The following is a 17,278-nucleotide window of genomic DNA, read 5'->3' as shown; positions in this document are numbered from 1 at the left end:
CATTAGTTTTCTCCCGTGGAGGAAACCGGGGGATTGAACTCATGTTGTCAGGCTTGCATCCGATGCGCCTTTGCCCAGTGTTTGGATTTGGTTTTGGGACTGGGGCTAGAACCACGGTCTCGGGGTGGACCAGGGTCTCATACATGCTAGACGAGCACATTGTACCCATGAGCCATGTCCCAACCACCCATTGCCCCATTACCCGTGGATTTCCTGATTGGAACATTTCCCCACGGAGGAAGAACACTAGGAAACAAATGCAAGGTGTCTCTAACTAGCTTTCTACTCTCGGGGACACGTGCGTTTTCTCACTTTGAATGGCCGCTGTCCTTGCCCCGCCTGTGCCCTTGTACAGAAGGGTCCCCTCACTGCAGCCCTTGCCATGCAGGTGTTCATGCGTGCCCTCTTCCACTATGACCCTCGGGAGGACCGTGCCATCCCCTGCCAGGAGGCAGGCCTGCCCTTCCAGCAGAGGCAGGTCCTGGAGGTGGTGAGCCAAGATGACCCCACCTGGTGGCAGGCCAAGAGAGTGGGAGACACCAACCTTCGAGCTGGCCTCATTCCCTCCAAGCAGTTCCAGGAGAGGTAGGATTGGGGTACTACTGTAATGGGGTGGCTGGTGGTCCAGGTACGTGGAGACCCCTTGGGTCTCTGCCACGTCTGTCATGGGGGAGCCTACTGAAGTAAATACTGTTGTTCCTGTATCTCCGTGTATTCTGGCCCCATAGCCAGTGAGACAGACAGATGAAACTTAAATAAGTGTAAGGACATTTACTTTCTTTTTCACTTTGGGGAATCTAAATCTAGAACCTGGCTACCCAGCTTCCGGCTCCCAGCCTCCTGTTTTCTCTTTTCTTTTTTGAGACAGGGTCTCACTAAGTTGCCTAGGCTGGCCTTGAACTCATTCTGTAGTCCAGGCTAGCGTTGATTTGCAATCCTTCTGCTTCAGCCTCCCTACAGGGCTCCCATCAGGCCCAGCTGCACATTTGAACTAAGTTAATGCATACAGTTGTCCCTTAGCATACTCCAGGATGGCTTCTAGAACCTTTTCAATAGGTGCTTAAGAATAGAATGATGCATAGAATGATGTTGCATTTGCATAGAGCTCTTCCGTCCCACATCCTCCGGGTGCTATGACTATTCTCTGGATGACTCCATTGTGGTGGTTGGGTTGCCAATGGTCTTCCTAGGCTCATATATTTGAATGCTTGTCTCCAGTTGATAGAACTATCTAGGAAGGATTAGAAGGTGTGGGCTTTTTTGGAAGAAGTGTGTGACCAGGGGTGGGCTGTGAGGTTTCAAAAGCCAATGCCATTCCAAGTTAGTTTTCTATGCCTTGTGCTTGTGGATTGAGATATGAGTCCTCAGCACTGCTCCAGTACCATACCTGCCTGCCTGCCTGCCTGCCCGCCTGCCTGCCTGCCTGCCTGCCTGCCCGCCCGCCTGCCACCATGCTCCTCACCACGATGGGCATAGACTCTAACCATCTGGAACTGTGAGCCCCAAACTCTTTCTCCTATAAGTGGTCTCCATCATAGCATCTTACCACAGTGATAAAAAAGGGACTAAGGCACCCACTCAGTATGTCACGTGACAGATAGGTACGCTATACTGTGCAGGGATGATGAGAAGAGTCACTATACATTCAGTATAGGCACAGGTTGTTTGTTTGTTGTTCCCAGTATTTTCACGCTGTCATTGGCCGGATCTGCAGATGTGGAGCTCGTAGTCACAGACCAATGATACCTTATAATATAAACTAACAGAAAGACTGTTAGGCATTCAGAAGATGGAGACTAGGAAAGAAAGTATTGCCCACAGTTTTGCCTGTGTCCAGAGACCACAATGTATGACCCTGCTGTGCTATCTCTGTGTGTGTTGCACGCAAAATTTTTTTTTAGCTTGAGACTTTGACATTAGCATGTCTTAAGCTTACAGAATTCTCATTTATAATCTTAACAGCTGTGTAATATTTCATTAGGCATGTACACTTGATTGTAAGCTGCCGGTACTTGTTAGCATCGGCTTGGCTTGTGTTGTATGTCCTTGAAAAATTATTTATTTCATGTGTCTGGATGTGTGTTATGTGCACCATGTGTATGCGGTGTCTGGGGATGTCAGAAGGGGGCGTTGGATAGCCCAGAACTGGAGTTACTGGTTGTCGTGATTTGCTATGTGGTGGCTCGGGAGCAAACCTCTGGAAAAGCAGCCAGTGATCTTAACCACTGAGCCATCATCTCTCCAGCGCCGTGTTGCCATTTTTTTTTCTTTTTTTCGGAGCTGGGGACCAAACCCAGGGCCTTGTGCTTGCTAGGCAAGCGCACTACCACTGAGCTAAATCCCCAACCCTCTGAGCTAAATCCCCAACCCTGCCATTTTTATTCATTTATTGTTATTACTGCTGCTGCTGTTTTATTATTATTATTATTATTATTATTATTATTATTATTATTGTGGTAGTAGTAGTAATAGTAGTAGTAGTAGTATTGTTTTGAGACTGCGTGTTGCTCTGTAGTCTAGGCTGACCTTGAACTCGTGGCAGTCCTTCTGTCTCGGCTCTTGAGTGCTGGGACCACAGGTGCAAGCCAGCATGCTTGGCACTTGTGTTCGGCATCTGAGCCTTGCTGTGAACCCTTGCTTTGCTGCGAAGGAGCTCACAGTGCAGAGGTAGAGCCAGCCCTTCCTCTAACACACATCTCACGTAAAGGTGGCTGGTGTGAGGGACGTTTTCTTTGTCATCTCCTCCCAGGAGCATCCCCCCTCGTCCAGGCATGCGCTGAAGGCTTCACAGAGGCAGGGTCGTGCCTGAGCACTTCCCCGTGACGCCCCCTCAGGTGGGCTCCAGTTTTGTTCCTGTTACAGGAAGGGTCTTCAGAGTTCATGTTTTCTTAGGCTAGACTTGCAAAAGGTAAATTCTGAGTTATAGCAGGCAGGGTCAGATAGGGCCGTACCACCTCCCCTGTGGGTTGTGGCTCTTGGCACATCCCTTAATGCACGGAATGCAGTGGCGCTTGGCAGACTGCAGTGGGTGGGTCACTTGCTCAGTGGTCCTCTTGCTGTGGACTCGAGGCTGAGGTGTCTGTATTAGGAAACCCTTAGGCTTTACCCTAAATGCACAGAAGCAGAAACTCCAAGTTGATCTGGGATCAGTGTCCTCATGGGTATCCCAGGGGAGTCTGAGGTCTGAGAGTTGCTGGTGTTTCCTCAGGAACCCTGAGTCCGAGTTGTGATTTTGGCTTTGCAGGCCTTACTGCCTTAGAATTGGAGGGAGAGATCTCTTACCTATTTTTGCCTCTGTTTGTTTTTGGTTCGGTTTGGATTTTTATTTTCTGCACGTGTGTATATGTGTACCTGCGTGGTTAGGTGTGCCTGCGTGGAGGCCAGGGTTAACATTCAGTGCAGGATCTCTCACTATTTTGGCTGGCCTTGATGGCCAGCGAACCCCGGCACGATCGGCCTGTGTCCACCTCCCCAGAACTGGAATGCACCACAGCACCCAGTGGTTGGTTTGTTGTTTGTAAAAGGTTGGTGCTGAGGGTCAAACTCCGTTCCTCATGCTTTCACAGCAAGCATTTTACCAGCCAGGCTGTCTCCCCAGACTCTTGTCCATATTTGAAATGCAGAATCTAGATGCTAGAAGAGCCTCCGAGGTGATGGTTGAACTAGGGAGACCTGGGGGACAGCCTGTCTGATGACCATATTGGATACTGCTGGGTAAGGCCACACCCTACAATGACTATGTGTGGCGGATGTTACATCATGGTCACATCTGGCGGATAGCCCTTCCTGAGAGTCCTGATGGTTTCCATTTTCCTCAGAGATAGAGAGGCAGGATAAGGGAGCTGCCTCAGGAGTCAGCCATGGTAATGTAACTAGCAAGGATGACTAGGGGAACCAGCCATCGTTCCATTGTGAGGCCGTCTTGACAAGCCTTTTCAAGGCAGGAGACTTGTTATTTCTTTCTCCTTATAAGCTGGTCAGCTCTGAATGTGTCCCCTTCCCTACCCAGAACTCGCTATGTAGCAGCAGGAAGTCCTCGGCTTTGTTGAGGTGTGTGCCCAGCCGTGGGATTCAGGCCTTGATTTCCTTCCGCTAGTTTCTAGAAGGCTCCCTTCAGCCAGTTCTCTGACACAGCTGATGACGTCCGTTTGTGTCTGTGCAGGAGGCTAAGCTACCGGAGAACCACTGGCACCATACCAAGCCCCCAGAACCTCAGAAAGCCCCTCTGTGAGTAGACTGGGTGGGAGAGAGGGGAAAGAAGCCTACGTTGAGTTGGTGGGAGGGGCATCAGAGGCTCTGACTGGCCTGTAGACCTCCAGAAGAAGGAGAAGGCGGGAGGAAGCAGAGTGGGGGATGGGAGGGGAGCGACCCTAGAGAGGAAACGTCCCCACTGGGATCTGTGGAGGGCAGGGTAACACTGCACCAACCTGGTTTGCAAACCTCTGTGGGTGCCTGTGTCTGGAAGAAGATGCTCAACTCTTGTTAGCTTCCCAAGGAACACTTCGAACTTGAATATTGAAATATGCTGACATGGGATGGGAGCCTCGCACCTCTCCGGCATCTTTGGGAAGTTCCAACTGAGAGGACACTCGTTAGACTTGAATTTGAAATCGACACCACTTGCTTTCTAGGGTGTCCCGTGTAGTATTTAAAAGCTTGTTAAGAAATCCTTTGCTGAAACAGACTTAGTTGGGTAGCCGGCATTTATCTGATGTCCATCTCTGTACGGTGCCTGGCCTTAAAAGCCGGTTTTGCCTACTGCCTTGCCTTCTATTTGAATTTTTAAAAAATTAGTGTTTGGTAGTAGCAGGACCAGTCCTAGGGCCTCATACGCACAAGGTGCCCCAGGCTGAGATATAACTTCCCTCTTGCCTCGGGTCCCCATAGCCCTGTGAAGTGGATAGGCTGGCATCCCCATTCCCCACATGCAAACATGGAGGCTCGTGTGTGAACTTCCTCGTTGGCTTTTAGAGGTCTTGTGAACAGGTCTCAGATTCGAGTCCCTCACAAAAGGGGCTCTTCCAGAATCTACCCTCTGTTTCTGCTGCTGCTGCTGGCTCATACCTGAGTGGGGGGGCCTGCTCAGGCACCTAGATTTTCCAAGAAGGTCTTAACCTCTAGGAAAGGGGGAACCGTGTGGGACTGTTCTCTCCATTCCATCGGCCATTACCAACGGCCGTGTTTCCAGGCCTACTGTTCACCGGAGGAGGCCATTTCTACTGACCGTGCGCTAGCTCTCTCTGGCTGCTAATGAGCCGCACATAGGAAGACTAATTAGAACAGAGCTGGGGGTTTAATAACGCACTGCCGCTCAGATCATGGGCTTGTTGGAGCAGGGGAACGGGACAGATGGAGATCTCCTCAGGATGCTGAGGCTGTAGCTGCCTCTCAGCCGCAGGGTTTCCTGCCTCCCTGCACTAACGCTGTCCCATCTGTCTTTTATGCAAACTGCAGATGATCAGCCTTGTGACAAAGGTAGGCCTGGTGTTTGTCCCCTGTGCACATGAGCGATGCCCCTTTTCTGGGGAGCGTCTGGGGCTGAGGGGCTGGTTTTCCTCCCACACCTGGGTGTCCGTGCCCACATGTGTGAGGTGGGAATGGTCTTCAAAGCCTTAGGGCCTCTCCCTGGGTGTCTGGCATTAAGGGAAGATACTGGGACCCCAGGGCTAGGTAAGAGTCAAGAAACAGAAAGACAGAGCTGAGGGTTGAGGCATTCCATCTTTTTCCTGTGTCTCATCTGGAACCCAGAAAGACTGGGAGGGGGCTTCCTGGTCCAGAATCTCCACCAAGGGCTGGAAAAGTGGATGGGGTCTATGCATGGAGAATGGAGCAAAACAGAAGTTCCGACCCCATGGCAGTCAAGAGATTGAATTCGTTAGAGCTTCCCCGGATCATCCTCCCAGAGGGCTCGCCTGGTTACCTAGTGGGCTGGGGCCCTTCGGGCTTGAGATGTGTCCAACATGATTCACCCCTCTTTCTCTTTGGTTTCCAGAGACCTGTGACTGTGATGGGTACTTCAAAGGACACTATGTGGGTGAGTAGCGGTCTCTCCAGCATGGCATCTGTCCCAGCCCATGCACAGGCCAGGGCTCCAGAACCTGAGATTCACGGCCCAGGAATCTGTCAAGGGTTACAGAGCTCTGGCGGGGGTGGGGCGGGGAGGTTGTTCCTCTCCTTGCAGCCAGCCGGCCAGCAGAAGGCTGCGTCCAACACAGACTCAGGCCTAGGCCCTGCCCAGCTGCAGAGCTGGAGAGAGGCCAGTACTGTGTTGACACTAATTTTATCCTCGTCATCTTAATCAGAGTTTATGCAGTGTGCACCTCTCCAGTTCACGCTGGTGGGTTTCTGTTCCCCTCCTTACACATCACAGAAGACAGGCACGGGCCTCCCAGCGTTTATTTAGATGTGATTTCAGACTCACAGAATCAGAGAACTCCTGGATGCTCTCCATGAGACTTGGGGACACCGTTGCTTTCTCATTTCCTTTTCTGCCGCCTGTCACATGGGAGTTGATGTACACATCCTGTCCCTTTATCCCTAAATGCCTCGGTCTGTATTTCCTAAGCACAAGGACATCCTGTGACACAACTTCAGGGTTGCAATCAAATCCTGGACATTTCCTTTGCATACAAGTCTATTGTCTTACACGGGGTTGTTAAAATGTCACCAGTTGGCCCAATAATGTCCTTCAGGGGCATTTCCCCTGGTCTGGGATCCTGTATCAAACCATCTACTTGTACATTGAGCTCCCATTTTACAGATAAGCAAATTGAGGCTCAGAGAGATGAAGAGACTTAACCCAAGATCAGTCACATGCCAAGGAAAATAGTGACCTTGAACCCCAGTCTTTGGATGTGGGGGTTGTTCTTTCTTTATGTCAGCATGTTTCCCAAATTTGCCATCCAGGGCAGGAGGCTGGGCAGCCAGGCACCCAGCCCTACCTCCATGCCCAGCTAACTAGACGAAAGTCTTTATTGGGGGAATCCCAGGACCAATGCAAGCTTGTCTTTTCACCTCCTTCCACCCCACCCCCACCAGCTGGCCTTCGGAGAAGCTTCCGACTGGGCTGCAGAGAGAGGCTGACTGGTTCACAGGAAGTAAAGGTCCCTGTAGGAGCTGAGTCTCAGGTGCTGCTGACCTACGAGGAAGTGGCCAGGTACCAACACCAGCCTGGGGAGCGGTCCCGCCTGGTGGTTCTCATTGGTAGGTGACATCCTGAGTTTCTAGGTGGTCCGGCTTCCTCGGCAGTTCAGTAGGGACTGAGTCAACCTGCCCTTTGTTTCAGGGTCTCTGGGAGCCCACCTGCACGAGCTGAAGCAAAGGGTGGTGGCTGAGGACCCCCAGCATTTTGGTGTTGCTGTTCCACGTAAGAGGGCTTGAGGGTGTGTGCGTGTGTGTGCGTGTGTGTGTGCGTGTGTGTGCGTGTGTGTGTGTGTGTGTGTGCGCGTGTGTGTGTGTGTGTGTGCGTGTGTATGCGTGCATGTGTGTGTGCGTGTGTGTGTGCGTGTGTGTGCGTGTGTGTGTGTGTGCGTGTGTATGCGTGTGTGTGTGCGTGTGTATGCGTGTGTGTGTGTGTGCGTGTGTATGCGTGTGTGTGGTGTGTGTGCGTGTGTGTGCGTGTGTGTGCGTGTGTGTGCGTGTGTGTGTGTGTGCGTGTGTGCGCGTGTGTATGCGTGTGCGTGTGTATGCGTGTGTGTGTGTGTATGCGTGTGTGTGGTGTGTGTGTGCGTGTGTGTGCGTGTGTATGCGTGTGTGTGTGTGTGCGTGTGTGTGCGTGTGTGTGTGTGTATGCGTGTGTGTGTGCGTGTGTGTGCGTGTGTGTGTGTATGCGTGTGTGTGTGTGCGTGTGTATGCGTGTGTGTGTGCGTGTGTATGCGTGTGTGTGTGTGTATGCGTGTGTGTGTGTGCGTGCGTGTGTATGCGTGTGTGTGTGTGTATGCGTGTGTGTGCGTGTGCGTGTGTGTGCGTGTGCGTGTGTGTGTGCGTGTGTATGCGTGTGTGTGTGTGTGTGCGTGTGTATGCGTGTGTGTGTGTGTGCGTGTGTGTGTGCGTGTGTATGTGTGTGTGTGTGTGTGTGTGTGTGTGTGTGTGTGTGTGTGTGTGTGTAGGTATGCTCTCGCATGCTGTGCCCATGCCCCCATGAGTGTTTCCCACAGACTGGATTCTTCATGCTCGTCATGCTCTTTTTGGTACTTTGGGTGTGAGAATCCGCCAGACATTGTCTGTTTTATGCATATGGTGGGTCCTAAGAATGATGGGAAGAGACTCATTCTTAGTGGCCCACAAAGACGCTCTGAGATGGCTAGGTCACAGCCTGCCTGGTGTCTGGCTGGGGAGGGAGATGAGTCCAGAGCACATTGAGGCTGGATAGGAGCACTCTGATCACAGAAACCACAGAGCTAGTGACGGGAGACACTGTCAGGTATTCTGCAGAGATGGGAGGTGTTGCTGTAGCCGGATGCTGGCTTGGCTAGGCAGCTTGGCACAGTCCTTGGGCTTCTAATCCCCAAGGTTCTTGGGATGTCAAGAACCAGGTACTAAGCTCTTATATGTCAAAACTTGGCTGCCCCTACTAGTACCCCAGAGAAGCGGTACTGTCACCACCCCATACTGAGGAGGGGGACCTCAAGCCTCAGAGAAGGTAAGTAACTAGCCTAGCATCACACAGTGGAAAAAAAGGGTGGAGCTAGGCTTGGAGCCCAGGCAGCTGACCCCAGGTCATTCCTTAGCAGAGGGCAACACGCTTACCCTGCTCACCCCACACACACCCAACTCTGTCCTGTCTCTCACTATGTGCCTTTCTTCATTCTCTGGCCCTTAGTGATAAAGTGTATATGTCTGGTGGCCACAGAGAGGCGACCGCTGTAGGGCAGGAATTATCTTTCTAGAAAGTTCTTGGGAAGGGCAGCTACAAAGCCTTTCTTAGACCACATTGTACTTCCTGGATCCCCAGGCCAAGAGCCTATCCCGTAGCTGTCAGAAATCTTCTAGCACCTAGTCTGGAGAGACTTGCAGGAGGTGGTGGGGCTGTGGAGGCCACTCTGGAGGCAGCTCTGAGGGCTTCTGGAGGCTCCAGTGTTTAGGTCTCAGGTAGAGGAAGCAGGATGTCAGGAATTACTCACACACACTTCTGTCTCTGAGTGAGAAGCCTATACTCAGAATTCAAGCCTGCCTGTTGTTCCCAGGGACCTACAGTAAGAAGTCAGGGAAGGCTTCCCACAGGCAGTGACTTTTATGTTGAGACGTGAATAGAAGTCTTCCAGGAAAAGAAAGGAAGAGTTTGCTATACACAGGGAGCAACATATGCCAGGAGTTGAAGGTGTGACCCAGGGTAGCTGTGCTAAGGACTGGGTCCCTTAATTAAGCTGCAGTAGAGGTTGGACAAATCAGGAAGCTCCCGTGGGCTCATGAGGATGTTAAACATCGAATCACTGGAGAAATAAAAAGTCTGAAGCCAATGACATGGAAAAGGGCTCTTAGCAGCTCTTTGGGGGATTGGCCAGATGGGCATGGAAACAGCATATCCTAGAGGCGGCCTGACAGCTGTAGACATCTCTTCAGAGTTCCTGTGCTTTTTGGAAAAAGTTACATGTTGCTCTCATTCTGTGAAAGCCTGATTGGCCCAGACAGGCATCAGGGTTCCACTGTGGACATCAGTAGGGACGCTGCATTTTAGAAGCATGTCCGAGAGCTGATGCTGCTGAAACCCATCTGCACAGTATGGGCCACCTGTCTGCCTGGCTTCTCTTCTCAATACGAGAACTAACTGCACAAAGAATGGTCAGCCCAGGCCTGAGAGGTGGCTCAGCTGGGAGAGCAATTGCAGAGAAGCACAGCACTTGGGTCTGGTTCCCAGAGTTCACATAAAAAAAGCAAGCAAGTTAGATGACCTTTGCCCTTTGCTCTAGTGCTAGAGAGGCGGAGAAAGGCTGGTGCTCCCTGGCACTCAATCACCAGCAGAATTGGTGAATTCCAGGCCAAGGGAGAGACCCTGGAAGGCAGCTGGGGAATGACATTTAAGGTTGACCTCTGCCCTCCAAGTATGTAAGCATGGACGTGCCTCTGCTTTTGTGGGAGCGTGCACAATTGTGTGTGCTCACACAGACACAGCTTAAAGCAGGGTCTAATGTACGTGTACCCCTTTGCACTCAGATGAGAAAATTCAAACGAAAAGCAGGAACTAGAGACCTTTCAGTGACTTTTTCAAAGCCCCAGCATCAAGGCCGCCCAGCGGAGCAGCAAGAAGCCCGTGCTTGACCCAGAACCACGAGCTTTTTCCCTGCCGCTGGATGGCTGGGGTTTTGGGTGCAAACCATGCCTGGGCCTTGGGTTCCCCAGATTCCAAATAGTATTCTTTGGGGTCTAGGGCTGAGGCTCAGTTTTCAGAGAGCTTGACTAGCATGCCTGAAGCCCCGGGTTCAGTCCCCTACACCGCATCAACCAAACATGATGGGGGCACACCTGTAACCCTAGCACTTGGGAGGTAGAGGCAAGAGAAGCAGGAGTTCAAGGCCGTCCTCAGCTACATAGAGAGTTCAAGGCCTGACTGGGTTGTTTGAGATCTTGTCTTTAAAAGGGTTGGAGGGGGCTTTTCTTGTTTGTATCAGAGTTGTACAATGAATGGAAGTGTTGACTCGTGCATAGATGCTCCGGGGCAAGGGCACAGGCTTGACCCTCTTCTTGGCCCAATAATCCTTCTCTCTTTAAAAGACACCACCAGGCCCCGGAAGAGCCACGAGAGAGAAGGGGTCGAGTATCATTTTGTCTCCAAGCAAGCATTTGAGGCCGACATCCAGCACAACAAGTGCGTTGCTTCAGGAGCCAGTGGGCCCCCTGCAGACCGAGTCTCTGTGCCTGTTCAACATTGTATCCATATCTGTGCTACTATTGTACCAATACTTGACCCCATGGGTCACGGGCGAGCTTCTGGGAAGGACAGGGGAAGGAGGAAGTGGGAGAGAGGTCATATTGGATGTGCCCTTTTCTGATTCTTGTGACGTTGGGGCTTCTCAGAAACAGAAGTTCTTCCTCTTTGATGGTGTTTTAGGTTCCTGGAACATGGAGAACATAAGGAGAATCTCTACGGGACCAGCCTGGAGGCCATTCAGACCGTTATGGCCAAAAACAAAGTTTGTTTGGTGGATGTAGAACCAGAAGTAAGTTCCTGGATCGTCTGGGCACGCGAGTCTATGGAGCCTGGGGGTTGGGCGGTGGGGTGGTCATTCTATAGAACGTGAGCTCCATCTAAGGACGTTTTAGCTCAGAGCACTGATGGTAAGCATGCTTGGTCCTCTCCTTGAGAACTGGATGAAACCTTTATAGCCCCAAACATGCCCTGCTATTCTCACATGCAGGATTAATTTGAGAGAGCCCAGAGACCCTTTGAGAGCCAGGACAGTAACCCCTAGATGAGCCAAATCATACAATAGATTGGCAATCCAGGCATGGTGGCATATATAGTCGCAGTGGGGTGGGGCTAGGTTATGGGGACAGCTTAGTGGTCCAGAGTGCTTGCTGTTCTTCCAGAGGACCTGAGTTCCATTCCTAGAACCCAAGTCAAGTGGCTCACGACAACCTGCAACTCCAGTTCCAGGGGATTTGGCGCCCTCTTCTGGACACTGTAGTCACTGCACTCAAATATGCACATTCACACACAGGCACACACATAGATGCAATTTTTTAAAAGTCTCTGGCGCTATCTGGCCAATTGTAACAGAACAGAAAATTATTAGTGTGTATATCCAGGTAAGGCTGCCATTGCTCTCCTTCCTCGTCAGTCTCCTGCCTCTACAACTGGAACAAATTGGGGAGCAGCTCGACTTGCGCAGAGCTTCAAAGCTCGTCCCGGTTCCCCACGGCTGGCATTCTGCCGGCTCCTCAGGGGTCTGGTCACCATCTTAACCTTGTCTTTCAGAAGGGGTTCCCATGCTTTGAACGCAACACCAGGATTTTTTTTTCTCCCTACTACAGGAGCAGAGCTTTGATACGAGGGTATAAGCTGTGAGCTTTCTTTTACCTGAATTGGCTTGAAACACATTTCCAGAAGCACATTTTGCCTAGAAGCGAACACCTCGCTTATTTGGACTCTCTGAGAGTTGGTAGTTGGAAGTCACAGTCTAGGGGCTGGAGAGATGGCCCAGTAGCTAAGAGCACACTGCTCTTGCAGAAGGCCAGAGCTCAGTTTCCAGCTTCCACACTGGGTCGCTCACAGCTGCCTTTAGTTCCAGCTCCAGGGGATCCGTCACCCTGTTTTGACCTCTAAAGGTGCCTATAATTTTGTGCAAGTTCAAGTGTGTACACACACACACATACACACATACACATACACACACGCACATACACACACATACACACATACACACATGTACACAAGTACACACACATACACACATGCACATACACATACACACACATACACACACATGTACACATGTACACACATACACACACATACACCTACACACATGCACATACACACACGTACACAGGTACACACACGCACGCACACACACACACACACACACACACACACAGAGGCACGCACAGTAAAATAGATCGCTTTTCTCCTAAAGCACTTGCTGAGTCTACAGAGAACCTAGCTTCACTTGCCAGCACTACATGCAGGCTCACTCACCGTCTGTAACTCCAATTCTAGGGGATCCAACACCATCTAGGGCCTCCAAGGACACGAGACTTGCACAGGCAAAACCTTCATCCGCATAAAAATATAATCTTTTAAAGCAGTCAAAATATAAATTTCAAAGACTTTTTAAAAATCCTTGTTTTATTGCTTTTATATGTGTGAGTGTTTTGCCCGCCTATGTTTGTGCACTGTTTGTATACAGTGCCTGTAGAGGCCAAAAGAGGGCATGGGAGCCCCCGGAACTGGATTTATAGGCAGTTGTGAGCCAGCATGGGGTGCTGGGAAATTGAAACTGGGTTCTCAATTGGAAGAGCAGCCAATGCTCTTAAAAGCTGAGTTATCTCTCCAGCACCACCAAGAGGTTGATTGATTGATTGATTGATTGATTGATTGATTGATTTTCAAGATAGCATTTCTCTGTGCAGCCCTGGCTGTCTTGGAACTTGCTTTGTAGACCAAATTGGCCTTGAACTCAGAGATCTGGCTCTGTCTCCCAAGTGCAGAGAACAAAGGCTCGCGCCACCACACCATCCCCTCAAAGGTTTGTTTTTGTTTTTGTTTTGTTTTTTATAAAAAAAGGTGACTTCATTGATTTTTTTTGGTATATTTGTGCAATAGTGCATAGAAATTCGATACCAGTGTTTACATGTAGAGACTTTACACTGCACAGACACTCTGTTAGCAGTGTGGTTTACATGTGAGAAAGAGAAAAACCTATGTGTTTCCAGTGACCCCGCGGGTCATCGCTTCATTTACTTTGCAGACCTTTGCTTCTTTGAATATTAGAACAGCCCAGCCATACAGAGCGTAGGCAGACTGATGGAGGATGACTAAGATACGTGCACGCTGAGCTTCTGTGCCCTTGGCTCAGCTGTGGGCACACAGATACAAAAGAGACCAAGGAGGAGGTTAATGGAGTTGGAGAGTCTGAGCTCGGAGAGACTCTGAGTTGAAGCTCTGGACTTTTCCTTTCTCTTCAAGTAACTTGCCTGGTCCGGAGGAGTTCAGTGTCCAAGGAAGGATGAGGGAATTCAGCTAGTTTTGCCCAGTGGAAGTCCGTTGTCTTGGGACTGATGTTACCAGGACTGTTGCCATTGAGGGTGGGAGCCTAGGAGTAGTGAACTTTCTTTTTTTTTTTTTTTTTTTAAAGATTTATTCATTTATTATATATAAGTACACTGTAGCTGTTTTCAGATACACCAGAAGAGGGCATCAGATCTCTTTACAGATGGTTGTGAGCCACCATGTGGTTGCTGGGAATTGAACTCAGGACCTCTGGAAGAGTAGTCGGGTGCTCTTAACCACTGAGCCATCTCTCCAGCCCATACTGAACTTTCAGAATATATCTGTTGTGATAACAGGTTTCACAATACACATAACCTTCTGGAACTTTTTTAGGCACTAAGACACCTGAGGACCCCCGAGTTTAAGCCCTATGTTATATTTGTGAAGCCTGCAATTCAGGAGAAAAGGAAGACGCCGCCGGTGTCCCCAGACTCTGAGGACCCAGCAACTCCACTTGTAAGTTCAAAGTTGGTTGCTTCTCCTTTGAAGAAGCTGCACTTTGCTGACTATAGGTACTCCAAGGAAGAGGCATAGAGGCCATAGCTTCTGCATAAGGCCATTTTTTTCCCTTCCTTTTACAAGACTAAGAAAAGAGGCTCACGTGGCCATCTTTCTCAGGGGATGGGACCATGCCTTTTGATCCAGGCAAGGTGGTTTTGCTTGGACTCACCACCCTCATGTTAATATCCTTCCTAAAAGGGAACTGAAGGTTGTCAGAGGCCCCCTATGTGAGTGGGACAGAACACGCCCAGCTGTAGAATTATTTCTGAGTCAAGCCCAAGTGTTGCACACACACACACGTGTGTGTGTAAGTGCGTGTGTTTGCAGACTGTGTGTGCAGGGTATGTGTTTGTATGTACACATATGTGAGGGTAGTAGTCAGAGGCCAGCTTTGGGTGTCTTTCACCGGGAGTGTGCATGTGTGGGTACATGCCTGGGTACGTATGTGCTTGCATGCGTGCATGGACGCACGCATGCATGGGTGCATGCATAGGTATGTGTGTGCATGTGTAGGCCCGAGGTTGATGTTAGATGTTTTCCTCTATCGATTCTCTTTGCTCTACTTTTGAAGCAGGGCCTCTCACTGAAACTTGGGCTTGCCATTTTGGCTAGAGTGGCTGGCCAGCAAACCTCTGGGATTCACCTTCACCGATCTCTGCCCTACACTACTCTGCCCCCATGCTGGAGCTGTAAATGAACACCCACTTAGCTTAAATGTGACTGCAGGGGATCTGACCCTGGGTTCTTAACCCTTGCAGGGCAGACACTTTAACCTAATGAACCATCTTCTCAGCCCTTCTTTGTGATGTTAAGAGCTGATCCCAAGGCCTTACCACTAATTAGTACATCTCCCTCCCCCCACTTTTTTTTCTTTCCTTTTTTTTTTTTTTTTTTGCTTCATAGACCAGGCTGGAATTACTTTGTAGCCCAGGCTATCAGGCTATCCTGGAACTCATATCCCTCCAGCCTTTGCCTCCCAAGTGCTGGGATTACTGGCATGCACCACCACACCCAGCTTCATATCTCTTCGGAAATACTCTGGGCCAGGAATATAATGCTGGCATAGACACACAGATACAACCAGGCATCCTGAAACCGTGGCTCTCAGTTCCTAGCGCCTCAGTGACTATTTTGTGAGTTAATGATTGTGTACTGCCGTTGATTTCCTTCCGGGTGACATGCTGCTACTGCACTTTACTCTCGTGTTCACGGTTAAGGTTAGCCAGGGGACACAGGCAACCACTTGGCACATTAAACAACAGTGGGTTCTGATGGGGGAGCGTCCCCCCGGCCACACACTGTCTCTCTCCTTGCAGGATGAACAGCAGCAAGAGATGGCCGCCTCTGCTGCCTTCATTGATCAGCACTACGGACACCTGATAGACACCGTGCTCGTACGGCAGGACCTGCAGAGTGTCTGCAGCCAGCTCCGAGCTGTCATAGAGTCGCTGAGCAAGGACACTTACTGGGTACCCATCAGCTGGGTGAGGTAACTTCACCCCATAGCATCCAGTCTGGAGGGACCTTGAAGACCAGATAGTCCAGCCTCCCTCGTGTACCGTCAAGGAATCTCAAGTGCAGAGAGGACCAGGATTTCCCACAGACCGTCGTCACCGAGCGTTAGTGGGAAGCCTCGCCCGGTGGTGTTGGATTTCCGTCTGTCCCTTGCACTGCGGCCCTTCACGGGTGGAGCTGAAAGGGGCAGTTCACAGGATAGCGTGTCATTCGTTCAAGTCTCGCAGGCACGTTGGCCTTGATTCTTTGTACCAAAGCTACGTAGCCACTGTCTTTTCGGGGGTGGTGGTGGTGAATTTGTATTGTGGTTTACAGCGATGTTTCAGCTTTATAAATATGACACGTCGCTGGCCCAGCATTTTGGAAACTGTTTTACGCAACTGATCTTCCGTGCACCTGAAGACCTCCTTCTGGCTTGCAGCCCTGCAATGTTTGTGTTGTTTGGTTTATTTTGTTTTGTTTGGGGGAGGGGGGGTAATGCTTGCCTGGTGGTAGCGAAATTAGTTCCCTGCCTTTTCACTCGGTGCGCATACGTGATTTTTTTTTTCCTGCAAGACAGAGGCACACTTCACGGTCCACATGGCTCACTAGGCCGGTCTACAAAGCAGCAGTGCCTTTGGGGACTCTTGAGGAATGTCAGGCTGCCTGTCCCCTTTCTGAAACCCTCCTCCCACCCCCCAACCCCCACCCCCATGCTCCTGAAAGTGAGTCCCTGATGTGACTGACTTGTCCTTTGCTTTCAGCTGTCTCTTAGCTGCCTTGGTTCCACACCGTCTCTATTTTCAGATCGGGGCTCCTGTTGTGCTGGGTTGTGGGGAGTCAGATGACTCCCATCTGTCAAAGCTCTGTCTAAGCCACAATAAATCAGTCCTGTCAAAAGTATGCAGACTCGAAGTGTGGGTTGCCGTGTTGTCTCTGACCAGAAGCAGTTTGCCCAGGGATTGTGACACAGGTCAGAGCTGTTCAGATAATTTTGCCTCTGATGAGTCACCAGTGAATGTAATTTTTTTTTCTGTGCTGGCTGGGATGTGGAGGTGGTTTTGTACATTATTTTCATAAATAACACCCAGGTGATGGCGAAGCAAGCTTATTGCCATCTTACAATTGTGGGGGAAAAAAAAAAGGAGAGAGAGAGAGAGAGCCAGAAACTTTAAAGCATGTGACCAAGTTTATAGAGAACTGAAAAGTAGCAAAAGGCCGTGAGGTGTGTCTGCAGGTAAAAGTGCTTGGCGTGCAAGCCTGAGGACATGAGTTCAAATCTCCAGAGCCCATGTAAAAGCCTCTTTTGTAGTATGTTCAGCTCTTCAACCAGGAGATGGAAAGACAAGAGGGGTCCCTAGAAAGTTTTCAACTGCCTAGTCTAACTTACATATGTGTACACATACATTGTGCATTTACATGCCTGCCCATGCATAACAGTACACCTGTGTATATTTGAGCCTCACGTGAGATTTTCTCACAAGAGATGTCTCTAACCACTATACTATGCTGCCTCATGCTTTTGTGGTTACTTAATGGGGGCTCCCTAATGAAACAACTGACTTGTGAGGAAGT

At 50.1% G+C, this 17,278-nt stretch overlaps 1 protein-coding gene across 4 annotated transcripts in view; it reads left to right on the top strand.

Moving 5' to 3' along the window:
• Mpp3 (MAGUK p55 scaffold protein 3) overlaps window positions 1-16,618 on the top strand; it is a 29,557-nt gene extending 12,939 nt beyond the window's left edge. The window contains exons 10-19 of one of the 4 annotated variants that reach the window (NM_053668.1): window positions 389-585; window positions 4,163-4,227; window positions 5,455-5,475; window positions 5,993-6,034; window positions 7,039-7,203; window positions 7,286-7,366; window positions 10,711-10,804; window positions 11,048-11,156; window positions 14,042-14,164; window positions 15,526-16,618. In NM_053668.1, the coding sequence (NP_446120.1) occupies window positions 389-585; window positions 4,163-4,227; window positions 5,455-5,475; window positions 5,993-6,034; window positions 7,039-7,203; window positions 7,286-7,366; window positions 10,711-10,804; window positions 11,048-11,156; window positions 14,042-14,164; window positions 15,526-15,702 (1,074 nt within the window). In that variant the 3' untranslated portion in view covers window positions 15,703-16,618. The other 3 variants (XM_008767931.3, XM_063268273.1, XM_039085030.2) reach the window with 3 other exon arrangements.
• The last annotated feature ends 660 nt before the right edge of the window (window positions 16,619-17,278 follow it).

This window comes from Rattus norvegicus, chromosome 10, assembly GCF_036323735.1.
Source record: "Rattus norvegicus strain BN/NHsdMcwi chromosome 10, GRCr8, whole genome shotgun sequence".
Taxonomy (NCBI): Eukaryota; Metazoa; Chordata; class Mammalia; order Rodentia; family Muridae; genus Rattus; species Rattus norvegicus.
This window is presented reverse-complemented; position numbering and strand designations above follow the sequence as displayed.